The sequence below is a fragment of the Pinus tabuliformis genome, chromosome 7, assembly GCF_031772625.1.
Source record: "Pinus tabuliformis cultivar Carrire ecotype Pingquan chromosome 7, CPIR1, whole genome shotgun sequence".
NCBI classification, from domain to species: domain Eukaryota; kingdom Viridiplantae; phylum Streptophyta; class Pinopsida; order Pinales; family Pinaceae; genus Pinus; species Pinus tabuliformis.
The window spans coordinates 887,578,111-887,591,745 of NC_142293.1; the positions used below are offsets into that span (position 1 = coordinate 887,578,111).

The following is a 13,635-nucleotide window of genomic DNA, read 5'->3' on the forward strand; positions in this document are numbered from 1 at the left end:
CAACATTTTGTTTCTTTGTTTTTTCCATTTGCTATGATTTTCATGCCCATGAACCAATGCAAGGGTTTTCTCCATATTTGGACAGCGAGCTTCATTTTTTTTTTCAACTTTCTTATGCACCCTCTTATTGCCATTTTTCATTCACATTTCAAAATGCAAATAATGTAGTAATTTTTTTTGAATGAGGTAGTTATTACTTATTATTTTTTCATTTTGTGTTGGGGGGTTTAATGCCAATTTTTTGTTTTTTTTGTGCCCTAGGTTTGAATTAGTTCACTACAAATGTCAAATATGCCAAAAGCCTTGGACCCATTTTGGGAGTATGGGGAGGCTGTTGGTGGGGCAAATCAGGCATATATATCATGCAACTTGTGTGGGACCAAGATGTTAGGAGGGGTTACACGATTGAAATACCATCTGGCTAGACTCTCTGCATATGATGCAGATGTAATGCCTTATATGGTTTCTAGTGCAGAGGTTAAACAAAAAGCTCGTGAAGCAATTGTTGAACAAGACAGAAAGAAAGTTGCTAGGGAGAGGCCAATGGTCTCAGATAGATAGCTACATATAAGTTTATAACTCATGACGATGAAATACTTTTAAAGTTTTATATATGTGATGTTATTTTGTTTGAGTCCTTGATTGGACAATTATCAGGGATCAGCAGGATTTGGTATCGCCTTTGAAGTTTGATGTATCATTTCTATTTGACATCATATATATCAGTGCCTTCTTCATATTTATGTGCCAATGTGTTTAGTTCATGTTGTTATTGCTTTATATGTTTAGAAATCTGAAAAAAAAAATGAATATATTATGCATTTTTTATTCTTGTTGATATTTGCCGATATTTTCGCCGATATTGCCAATAAGATATTTTCTGGACCCTCGCCGATATTTTGCTAATACTGATATTTTCAACACTAGTGTATAGATGTAAGAGGGAGTAATCATGGTACATGAGTTACCGCAACCTTTGTATTGACACCCTTCTTCATATGTCTTTTTCCTTTTATTGATTTTTCTCTCTTATCATTGCTCGGGGCTCCAGGGAATGAGAGCATGATGTGTAAGATATAGCAATGATTACCCCCTTAAGGTTGGCCAGTTCATCGCCCACCAGGGGTTGGGACAATCATGGGTTCCTTAATGATGCAGGGGGCTCATATAGGAGCCCTAGGAACCAGGATGATGGCCATAATGATAGGGGTAGAGCTCATGTTGATTCTCACTCGCGCTAAAATTTTATGTCCCAACCATCTTTTGCATTTTATGGTACACTTCTTGTTGAGAGTGGCCAAATTATACCTTTTACTTTCTTTTTAGTTGCATCAATCTCCAAGGCATCGTTCCAAGCCCAACCCGAAGTATGGACAATGGGAGGGGGACGTTAACTCCTTGTGGACCCAATGGACAAATGTGGACCCGAATGGGAAATATGTGGAAAGGGGCTATAATGAGTGGGATGAATGATGTATCTGGTGTCGGGAAGCGAGACCACACAACCAAAATCGGGGTTTCCGATGTAGTACCACTCCTAAGGCTAGTAGCCAATAGAGGAGATCCCACGTGACTAGGATACACGACTAACCACCAAATTGGACAAGGGGGCAAGAGTACAGACCCAACCCATTCTTTCCGCTGAATCCCCCCACTAATCCATGTCTAGATGTGTCCATAATAAGTAAGCGAAAATACCCAATTACGTAATGAAAAGTCGAACCTTTAGGATTGGAAGGCCCACCTTCAAACATAAGATCATGACAGAATGGGCGAGGGAACACAATCGCTGGTTCAGGGGGTGGAGATGGTGGCTCATCGAGCTATCTGGGAGCTACAAGGGGCTGCTGGGTGCCAGCTGAAGACAATCTAGGAGAATAATTTCTCCTATAGGTGTCACCCACTAGTAGTGGGTGACAGTTCCATAGAGCAATTTTTTAATAATAGTGGTGCAATGAGTCTCTGCTGCATAAGTGATCTTGAACTGTATGCCACATGATCTCTATATCCACAAGGTCATCATTGTTTTTCACAGGTTTTGTTTCTTCTATCGAACTTTTAACCCCTTGTTTTGCGTCATTAGCAGCTTTGCCCAATTGTAATTGATGTTTGGCAGCAGAGTGAGCTTCACTGTTTCCCTGGTTTTCAATGTATGGTTTACCGATTTTCCATGAAAAATATGCGGCGTGTTGCCCCAAAAGATTGTTGCCTAAAGGCACTCAATATTTCCAATCCTATACATCATCATACAAATTTCCAAATCTTTATTTTAGAGTTGGACTTGCAAAGTTTATACTATAAGATGTAGAGATGGACTTGCAAAATATATACTGTAAGATGTAGAGTTGGACTTGCAAAATATATGTTATAATATGATCCAAGAGAACAACACATACCCATTTTGCCCAAGCGATGCCTGTGAATATGCCCTGCAGGATTACGCTGAGTGGTTAGATTCATAAACTATTATTTTCTCTTCCATAAAAAATTTGGAAAACCAAAAGAATACAAAAATCTAATCCAAATATGTTGTTGGATAATGAATGAAACTGAACATACATAAGCTATTGAAGCACCCAACGCCATGCATATGACATTTTGTTCTCCGAAGAAGTGATTAATTATTGGTAACAATAGTAACTGACAGCGTACAACAGCCCTTATTAGAAATCACATTCTTAGAAAAAAAACATGGACATAATAAATTATTCAAATAATAAACCAAAACACTTAAAATTGTTAAAAGATGTCTTGATATTAAACAGAATATAATGTTAAATAAACAGAATTCGATAACAACAATTAATTTTTCTTCACATAATAAGCCAAAAAACTAAAAATTGCTACAAGATGTCGTGATATTTAAACAGAAAATAATGTTAAATAAACAGAATTCTGTACCAACAATTAAATTTTCTTCACAACTTCGATGCATGATGATATTATAATTAAGCATAACCCAAAAAAAATATTATACCTAAATTTATAATAAATTTGAACTATATAATAATATTAATGATTAATAACTTTTACAATATAAATTATTAATCTAAATAAATAATTATTTAATATTTTATTGATTTGACTTTTTTTCATCAATCAACTTTTTTTACTGACCTAAGAAGTACTCCTTCACATATTTATGTGAAGAATTCAAATAAAATATCTTACTAATATTGAAAATCACCTTAATCTTTAAATTTTAAATTTGACTGAAATTCATGATGACACTAATATTTTCTTTATCAATCAATTTTTTGAGCAGCTTAAGAAGTGTTAAAATGTAGTTTAATCTCACATATTGACCGATTATCCATAGTTGAGTGATTAGTTGATTAGTTAATCAATTAGACAGTTGTTAGTGTTTCAAAGTATCAAACCTTTATCGTTACTACTCAAATCTACTGTAAATCATATCTTTGCTCATTTTCATATTTGTCTCTGCCTATAGTTTAACATGGTATCAAAGTAGGCTTAAGCCTTTTAACAGTGTGGAGAGTAGAGAGGTAAAAAATGTAAGGTCTAGGATCAAGAGATCCAAAGGATGTGAGATCAAAAATTTCAATCAAGCCACCAGGCTGGTTGTTGATTTTGAAAGAGAGTTGCTCTCTTGCCTAGTTAAAATGATACAAAGAGAAACCTAGCCGCATGATAAGCTGGAAGAGGGGGGCATTAGGGTTTAATAAGGAGATTTCCTTGAGAGACCATAGTTATCATGAGCCATAGTTTGAGTAAAGGGAGGAAGTTACTCATTGGGTATAAATTTGTTCATATTTATTTTATTTTTATTTTTTACAAAAGGCCTTGAATTTCTTTTAAATAAATTTTGGTAAAAGCAAATAAGTGTTGCTATGCTTGCCATTCTAATTTTGCCCATAACACAATTTTAATCTAAGTCAATGATTTTTTTTTTTAATACAAAATTAAAAAGGAGTGATTTAAGATTTTTAAAAAAGAAGGGGTTATTTTTAAGTGTTTTGCAAGAATATTAGAGAGTACCTTTTGGCATTGCGAGTCTTTTAAATTGCTGCTACAAGTAATCGAGGGCACCAGGGATCAATTCTGATTGGCAAGAACTATGAGTTATGGCCTCTGAGGATGAAAACCTTCCTGCAAGTTCAAGGATGTTGGGAACTAGTTGAGAATGGGTTCTTAGGGTCTGATCAAGCAATTTTATAGGTCATGACTAATTCCCAAATAAATTAACATGCAAAAATGAGAAATGGAGAACAAGGCTAAGTTTTGGATCCAAAGGTTCTTCCCAAGATCATAGAAGCATCCAAGGCAAAACAAGCTTGGGATATCTTGAAATTAGCATGTTAGGGTAATGACAAAGTGAAGGTGGTAAAGCTTCAAAACCTCACAAGAGAGTTTGAAACCTTGAAGATGAAGGACGCAAAGAACATTGATTAGTTCATGACCAAAGTGATGGGAGTTGTGAATATACTTTGATTTCATGGAGAAAAGATTGAAGATCCAGAAAATCGCTGAAAAGGTTCTCAAAAGCCTGCCTAAGAAATTTGAAATGGTTGTCATTGTCGTAGAGGGGTCCAAAGACTTGTTTGAACTAACTATAGAATAATTGATGGGATCTCTTTTATTCCATGAATGAACAATCAACATGGAAAATGAATCTTCATAGCATACCTTCGAGATTGAAGCATCCATTGGTAGAGGTAGAGGAAGAGGTAGTCATCAAGCAAAAGAAAGAACAACATTAAAACAATCAAATTAGCCTAAACAATCTTAGATTCAAAGGGGGAGAAGCAGAAGATGGACAAACAAATCCAAATTCCAATGTTACTATTGCAAAAATTATGAAACTATGAAAGTGAATGTAGAAAGAAAAAGTTAGATCTAAACAAAGGCAAAGCTAACGTCTCCAACTGTGAAGAAGGGACATCCGAGAAAATGTTCATCTCATGTTAAATCACTAATTTAGGGTAGCATCGAATGTGCTCTAGCCACGAAATTAGGTGGAGAAGTTAGGGCACATGAGATCTCCAATACCCAGAAAGGGTTTGGGCAGATTCTAAATAGTTCAGGAGATATTAAAATAATTAATATTTTTAAGGGAGTCCCTAAGTCTAAACTTAGGGAAATTAAAATATTAATGTGGATTAATATAAAACTGTGTTAGAATGGTCCAAAAGACATGGATCAAGCCAGATCTAATCTTAGCCATTGATTAGGGACTTAATCTCGGTCGTTGATATGTCAACGAGAAAAGTATAAGAAGGGGCTTGAGGGTCACTTGGAGAATACACCAAATGATTAGTCATTCTATTCTCTAGAGCGGAGTTTGCTAAGAGAGATAGAATCAGTAGTCAGAGTTGCAGTTGAGGGGCATTGAGTATAGAGAGACAGAGAGGCAGAGATAGTGCCGGGAGAGCAGTGCAGGAGCCAGAAAGAGTGACGCAATAGCCGCTAGGGTGACGCAATAGCCGTCAGGGCTCACACAGGGCCACACAGAGGCAGTCGGGAGCTGCGCAGTGCATCAGAGAGGCCAACGTTGCTGACGCAGAGGGCCAAAAGGCTGACGCAGGGCCTCCTAAGGCTGACGCAAGCCCATTCAGGGTGACGTAGGGCTAGCACTGGGCAGAGAGAGGTTGATGCAGTCCAGAAAGGCAAACGCTGGGGTTTTTGGGACAGATTGGAGCTGAGGAGACCCCGGAAGGTTTATCCGGGGTTTCAGCCGGGACATCTGTCTCAGACTAAGAGGTACTACTGCCAAGGAAATTCTCTGTTGGGTAAGTCGGATTTGGCACCCAGATTGTACTCTGAATTGCTTAATAAGAAAACCCTCAGATAGTTGCACCTGTTTTCCCGCATTCGGTTTTTCCGGGGACATTGGTCCAAAAATAACAGTGTCATTTGGTGTGATTGTTTATGTTTCCTTCAATTGTTGATCTGTAATATGTTGAGCATGCACTAGTGTCTATTTTCAGTATTTACATTGTAATAACTTGTTCAGTAACGAAACAAGTAGGTAGGAATAAATCAGTAAAGTGCATGGAGGGTTTCTAACTAGGCAGACTTAGAAACTTCAACAGATCACAACAAAGATCTTGTTGATCAATGGTTGTCATTGATGTCAACCCAAGCAGCACCAAGGGCTACCGCAATCTTGCAAGGGCATTTTGACTTGACAACTCATATTATTTTGCATTAAAGATCTTCTCGATGGATTCTACTCGTCAATATGTTTCTGTTGATATATGGTACGCCTCCCAGTTCTTCACGGTTTGAGAGTTATTTTCGTTTGAAGTTAGTAACCCTAGTTAGTGGGCTAAAACGCTATGGGGTTGTGGCATGGAACTCATAATTGGTTGTGGTCATTGAATAGTCAAAAATTAATAATATTTTTTTGCTCCTAAGATCCCTCCAACGTTCACTTGTTGAGGACCCTCTCAACTCAAGACATTCATATAAATAATGACCCTCATATGCTCCTCTAGTACGGATTTACTGGCTTCAAACAGGTCATCGTGGCATTTTTGCTATAATTTTTTTTTCTGCGAAGATTCAGAATCTGAAATTAAAACCCATTTGAGCCGAAATATTGATGAACTTCTTGACCAAAATTTAGATCTTGGTTCGCTATATTTTCGGAGATATGATCTGAGGAAGTTAGGGTTTTTGCAAGCTCTCGAATTCCATGTCAAACAGGTGACATTGGGAAAATCGTCATAACTTTCTCTCTAAGCATTGGATTCAAATTTCGTAATAGTCACAGAAAGAGGACGGATCATAGTTTGTTGAGTAGCACTTTCAGGGCCGAAGGTCGCAATAGTGACACATAGCACTTCGTACAAGTTTGTTTTACTGAACTAGGCTATAATCAGGTCATCATGGGAGATTGGGCATAACTCTTTATTGAAGAATCCAATCTTGACCAGACCTGTGGGGTTGCAGAGAGGACTCAAAGGGCTACCACAGGACAAAATTTCAGACCTTGGAGATCTGAAATGACATAGATAGAACAGATTCAATATCGAACTCCTAGAAGGCAAGAAAAAAACATGCATTCAAGGATCACTGCAGTAAGGACCACACATCAATAGTCAAGGGTAAGTCTCCTACAGCAAGGTATGTATGATTAAGTGTTTACATTTGAATTTTGAGTATCATCTCTGACATATGTTTTTGCAGGACAACGTAAGTATATACAGGGTCTCGGTTATATCTCTATGTCTCTAAATGTCACAGTTAGTTTTGATACCACATTTCGGATGTCCTATTCTTGATACTACACATTTGATGTTACACCAAGTCTGCTAAATCTATATGATGTTGTAAGTTCATGTTACTTGTCTTGTCATAGTTGATAGAATGGTCTCTATTGTTGTACTTAGAACTTGGTTCATTGTAAGTCTAGGGTCTGTCATCAGTTTCTATTGTATATATCTTTAGGTCAGTTTTGGATATAGTCTTGCATAGAATCCAGGCCTATATCAAGAGTGGGAGTCTTTGTCTACTGCTACAACAAGTCAACAACAAAAGTGACAAGAACATTTCAGGTACGCATTGTAATTTTAATTTTAATTTATTCATTATTATGCACTTACATGTGTTTTGCAGGCAGAGGTAAGTTGAAGGGTATTTTGCTTTGTTATGGGATTGGTTTCGCTGGGCAAATTTTGCATGCAGGTAGAAAAAGATTCAAGTACAACTTCAAGCACGAATTCAAGAGAAGAAGTATCAAATCAAAGGAAGCATTGCAACAGGACATCCTTTGAAAACATGACAACCATCTGTATATTGTGAAGAAGTGTCGAGGCCAAGAGTCATCATTCTAAAGTTGTAAAAGAGTCATTTGTAAAAGTGTCATCATTGGAAGAGTCAATATTGTAAAAGAGTCAACCTGCCTAGAGCCGAAAAGGCATTATTGGGAGGTATAGGAGTCTCTATTGGGATGATGTCATGGTTGGGTTGTAGGTCATAGTGTGATTGGGTGTTCCGTCAAAATCATTGTAAATCATATTGTATCGTGGATCGTTGTGTCTGGTACGGGAATCCACACTCTTGTCTCATTTCAGTCATTATAGGGTGTCAAGTAGGTGCTAGGCAGGTGCATGAAGTCGCCTACAGGTTGGAGCTTGTGAACATTTCAGGGTGGTAGGTTGGTCTAGGATGTTGGGGCATCCATTCAGTTGACTACTAAAGAAACCAGCGTGTTGGGGCATCCTTCCAGTGGGAGCTAGAGAAGAATGCTTTTCTAGAATTCTAGGAAGTTGTTGCTTTCATTTCAGTTGGGCCTGAATATTAAAGAATTTATTAGAAAAGCATTCGGTGGTTTTTGACCCAGAGGGGGTGTTGACCACTACGTGTCAACTACCCATAGCAGTACACCCCCTTTTCTTCGCAAAAAGGGATAGCGCTTGATCGACATGTCCGTGCCATTCGACAGTCATCGTCGACTTGATCATATTATGTTGTAAACCCAGTCTGCATGTGTGAATTGTAAATAATCTTAGCAGATATGAGTCATGTATGTAAATTGCCTAGGTGGACCTAATTTCCTAGTGATAATCTACGTTCCGGAATGTTTTTTGTCTCACCAATCTATGATCGGCAGAGTTTTCCTTCAGCCTAACCCCAAAGCCGGAATGGATTTTGTCATTAAAATCTTAGGAGAATCCTAGTGTGTTAATCTGCTAGATTATAGTTGTGTCGCAGAACTAGGCGGTTTATGAGGGTCTATGTCAAATGGGTTCTCCCCCTTGAGATGTAAAGTTGTAAAAGTCATGATGTAAAGTGTCTTGAGGGTTAGAAAATGTTTTAATCCCCTCATAAGTCCTAAGTCCTAGGTCCTAGGTGTTTTTTCCAAAGGCTAAGTTCGAGGATCCATTTAAAAATAAATTTAAAATTTAAAAAATTTAAAAAATATAATAATTTAAAATAATAATAATAATAATAATAATAAAATTTATAAAATAAATAAAAACAATAAAAAAAAATAAAAATAAAAAATAATAAAATAAAGTAAAAAACCTAAAAATAATAACATAATTAATAATATTTTTGAGTAAATAAATACAGAATTTCAATTTTTAATGCATTAAAAAATTCGACGGATGAGATTAAGAGATGTCTTCATCCTCATCGACGGTCGAGATCATTTTGACATGGATCACTTAAACTAGCTGTCGGGGTTTTTCTTCTTTAAATAGGGTGCTAGGGGTCATTTGAGATCAGATTGGATCTGAGAGTCTGGTGCTAAAGAAAGCTCTCTTGTAGTCATTTTTTTTTGCAATAAAGAAGACCTTGGGGTAAAAAATTTTGCTGGTGTTACTCTTCTGAAAATGCTGTAAGATTGTTCTATTTTTTTTTTCTGCATAACTTTATTTTCAGCCATTGATGATAGCTTAATGAAGATTGATCTAGGCACAGGTATCTTGTCTGATATTTGGGATTTGAATGATAGTTTAGACTCTGAAATATAGTGGCAGGTATCTCCATTTGATCGAGGTTTCATTATTGTTTTCTCCTTCCATGTTAATGGTTGATTTTAAGTTGTGCAGGAAATCCTTTTTTCAGATTACCGGGCGTTAGGGGAAGTTCTCGGCTCAACCAGCCAACTCCCAGGTTGTGTTTTCTGAAAGAGCCCGGCCAGTTCTTGATCCCGGGCTTATCATTCGAAATATTTTTTATGAATGCATGCAAGGTTTTCTAAAGAGTTTTACATTAAAATTAAATTCTGATAATATTACTGTGATTATTGATAAATCTGGCTGCTTAAGAGCTTTCAGTTTGTAAATACTGTAATTTTTTTTTTTTGCTGGGTTTAGGGTTTTCAGTTTTGTTTTATGCACATACCATTTTTGGGTGATTTTTCATTTCAGGTTGCAGGGTTTCTGAAGATTTCCGAGGATTTATCAGCACCATTTGCTGCTCAGGGTTTTCAAATTTTATCTGAAGAAGAATCTGCAGGGATTTCATCTCCAGGAAAAATATTTCGAAATTTTTTCTTTAAAAGGAGGCTGTGTGGAGCTCCTAGATTATTGCCAGGTTTCAGGTTGCTATTTTCTCACTCCAGTTCCCACATTGCAGCCATCAATCCATCTCCAAGCTCTGCCCAGAACCTTGGTTCCGCACTCTATTCACAAAACCCGCCGAATTCATTTACGCACTCCTTCATAGCACCTCCACCGCTGCATACAACCTCAATCTATTTACACAGGCCATTCGCTCTATCCGCACAGCCTTATTCTTTATTGCCATCACTCGAATCGAATCTTCTAAAACACCACCCAATACCTCGCTCCTGCTATGCGTGGTCTAGCCGTCACAAATTTGCAAAGCCATTGCTCATACGTTGCCAATCCATCCGCTGCCATTACCTCACTCTTTCCACGCGCACTTGCACTCACTATTCCGCTGTCACCTGCAAAAAATCACGTTTTTTGTTTTCAATATACACGGGCCAGGTAAACGATTCAAAGCTTTTTGTGGGCGCTGGATAATTCCTGCAATAAACCAGCGTGCATCTGTCCGTCGAGCCGCCAACCTGCAAGCAATCTCGTCCGCCTGAAAACTTCGACCTGCATTGCAAACGTGAGCCCTCCGCCGTCAAGATTCCTGCATTCTACAACGGCCAGGTATCTGCGTTCAGGTATTAACGTGCATAGACAGGTATTTACAGATATCTGCGTTCTGCGTCAAGCATAACGCTGCACATAACCAAACGAAATTCGATTTTTTGGGTTTTGATATGAGTAGCGTAAGTTTTAGGTTTAGAAGTTAGGCGTTAGTTCTTTTAATCCTTTAGTTTAGTTCACGTTTTTTTTTTAATTTAGATTTTAATTTAAAGCTTTAGTTTAGTTCACATTTTTTAATTTTTATTTAGATTTTAATTTAAATTTTTTTTAAGTTATAGGTTTTAATAAAAAAAAAAAAAAAAAAACAAAACAAAAAGTCGATCTTCATTTTTATTTTTTTTTAGGACTTTGTTTTAGAAGTTTTTCAAAGCTTTGAGTTAAATTTTAAATAGATTTAAGCTTTTATTAATTTAGATTTGATTTGTATAGTTTTAGTTTAGATTCGATTAGATTTTGTTTTTTTTTCTTTTTTTTTTAGTTTAGTTATGTTTCATTTTGATTCTGAAGTTCTAAAAAAAAAAATCGTAAAAAATATAAAATTATAAAAGGCAAAAAAGATTTTCTTTTCTTGTGGTTTAGATTTTAATAATTAGGTTCTTTTTTTTTTAAATTTAAAGTTTTACTTAGTCTTTAATTTTTATTTAAAATATATATATATAGAATTTGGATATATTTTGCCAGTTTTAGTGTTGCCTCAAGGATTTGCCATGTTTGCGAAATATCTTTTCTGCTGAGGCTAAATTTTTTGATGTGGGATTAATTTTTATCATTTTAATGTGGTTAAATATGCTTGAATGATCATTTAAAGATTAGCTATATGAATGTGATTTATGGTTAACATTTGAGATTACGTGGTTGTTTAAGGCATTTATCTTTCGAAATTTTTAGTCGCTGGAATATCGTTATTGAGTTTTAATAGCTAGATCACTATTAAAGCATTGTGCGTTTATCGAATATATTGCATTCCTTGAGTTATCTGATGGTAAATGATTGTTAATGAGTTCATCTTCCGCGGCATTTGATAGATAATCTTTCAGCCATTAACTCTATAAGGCACTGGTCTATTAACTTAATAAGATCAAATAAGTGCTTGTTTTCTCTCGTGTCTCCCAACCCAACTTGTCCACAGTTGGTCTTCATCATCCCTTAGGGTCTACTCCCCTTAGCCGCGGGAGACAGGCGAGAGATCGGGGATCAGGGTGACAGCCCCCGGTCTGAGCGTTGTTGTGACAATCTATGCGACAACATTTTTTGGCGCCGTTGCCGGGGACAGAGTTTTTCTGGCCCTGGCGTTTCAACGACATTTATCATTCTTTCATCTTTCTCATCTCGCATTTGAGCTGGCAGATTCAACATTTTTTGGCATCATTTGGATCTTTTTCATCACCTTATCTTTCGTCATATCAGCAACTTCTCTTCGATTTGTTTCTTGTTTGGGTGGCAACTCCATTTTCTTATTTTTCCCAGACAAGAAGCTTCTCTCATATCAACTTGTTGGTTACTTTTCGGATCCTAGAATTAGACTCATTGTTCAAGTGGTGACTCCACTTCTTTCATTTATTAATTTTCTTGAGCAGAGATCTCTTTCTATCATCCATTTGATCCCTTATCATTCATCATGGATTATTCATTTAAACCATGTCATTTTACTGACCATCTCCATGATTTTCTGGAGGAGGCCATTTCTAAATTACCTATGTTCTCAGGTGGTGATTCAGTCGCTGTTAAAAGGCATCTAGGCTTGTTTACTCGTATAATGATCATATATTGTAAACCCCCTCAATTTAATCATGAAGATATCAAAATGCGTCTTTTTGTCTTTTCTTTAGAGGGTGATGCTTTGAATTGGTTTAATAATTATCCTGAAGATTCTTTCACTTCGTTACAAGACATTGTCAATGCTTTTAAAGATAGATATGGTAATCTAGACAGCTTGCCTTGTGCCCCTAAAATTGTGCAACAGAATAAAAGTATTCTGATAAAAGGTCCAGCGATCGGTGAAAGATTCCAAGACAATTCTTCATATCAGAATGTGTCATCCACCTGTACTATTGCAAATCAAGTCCATGATAGTGGAAAAGCAGGGACAAATGACAACGAAAAGGAAGATCAAAAGCAAATTATACAAGAACTAATGCTGTTGGTAAAAAATATGGAGATTAATCAAACTAATTACGTCAATGATGTGAGAACTTTATGCACCCACCTGGAAAAACGTAATAGGGAGATGGAGATTATGCAAAATCAGCATGCTAAGGAAATTGAGGCCATGAAGACTAATCATGACACAGAAATTAGTTTTATGCAAAGCAAGTTGTCAGGCTTAGAGGAAAATATGATGACCATGAAAGCTAATCATGATAGGGAAATTAATTCTATGCAAAACAAGTTATTAACTATGGATGAAGAAATGACTATCATGACATTCGATCATAATAATAATCAGTTAACTACCATGCAAGCAAATCATAAGGAAGAGATAAACTCTATGCAGCATTGCTTGATGACCATAAAGGAAAAAGACAATAAAGTAATAAAAGATATGGAAGCTAATCAGATATGTCTTCAAAAAAGGTTATTGACCATGGAAGAAGATCATGCCAGAGAAATCAGTGCTATGAAGGTTGAACACTCTAGCCAGATAAATGCCATTACAATACAGGTACATAAATTTCAGTAGCGGATTAAGGATGAAAGAAACCAGGAAACATCAATAGATCAGGAGCCTTCCATTTGCTGCAACAAGCTCCATCTTATTATGAGGAGGTCATTAGTTCAATTGAAAGGTGGTTGATTGAAGGGGATCCAGAGAAAATTAAAAACAATAAAGATCAGATGCAAGATGAAGAAAGACATGTCACACATATCTTACATACTTCATCTAAGAGCTTTGAAACAGAAAGTTACACGCCATCAATAATACAGCCTACCAGGAAGAAAAAGCGCAAGAGGAAGAAGATGAGAAGAAGATTTGATGCATCAGACGGCCGTGAGCAGCTTGATTTTCGGATAGGAAAAAGTCCTACCATATGCA

General features: G+C 36.6%; 1 protein-coding gene across 3 annotated transcripts in view; it reads right to left on the minus strand.

Annotated features, from left to right (window-relative positions):
- Nucleotides 1–13,635, minus strand: part of LOC149250448 (uncharacterized) — a 549,018-nt gene that overhangs the window by 231,643 nt on the left and 303,740 nt on the right. For all 3 annotated transcript variants that reach the window (XM_089459091.1, XM_089459093.1, XM_089459092.1), the window contains exons 8-9: nucleotides 2,560–2,640; nucleotides 2,397–2,429 (exon numbers count right to left, since the gene is read on the minus strand). In XM_089459091.1, coding sequence (XP_089315217.1) covers nucleotides 2,397–2,429; nucleotides 2,560–2,640 — 114 coding nt within the window. The remainder of the gene's footprint in view (nucleotides 1–2,396; nucleotides 2,430–2,559; nucleotides 2,641–13,635) is intronic.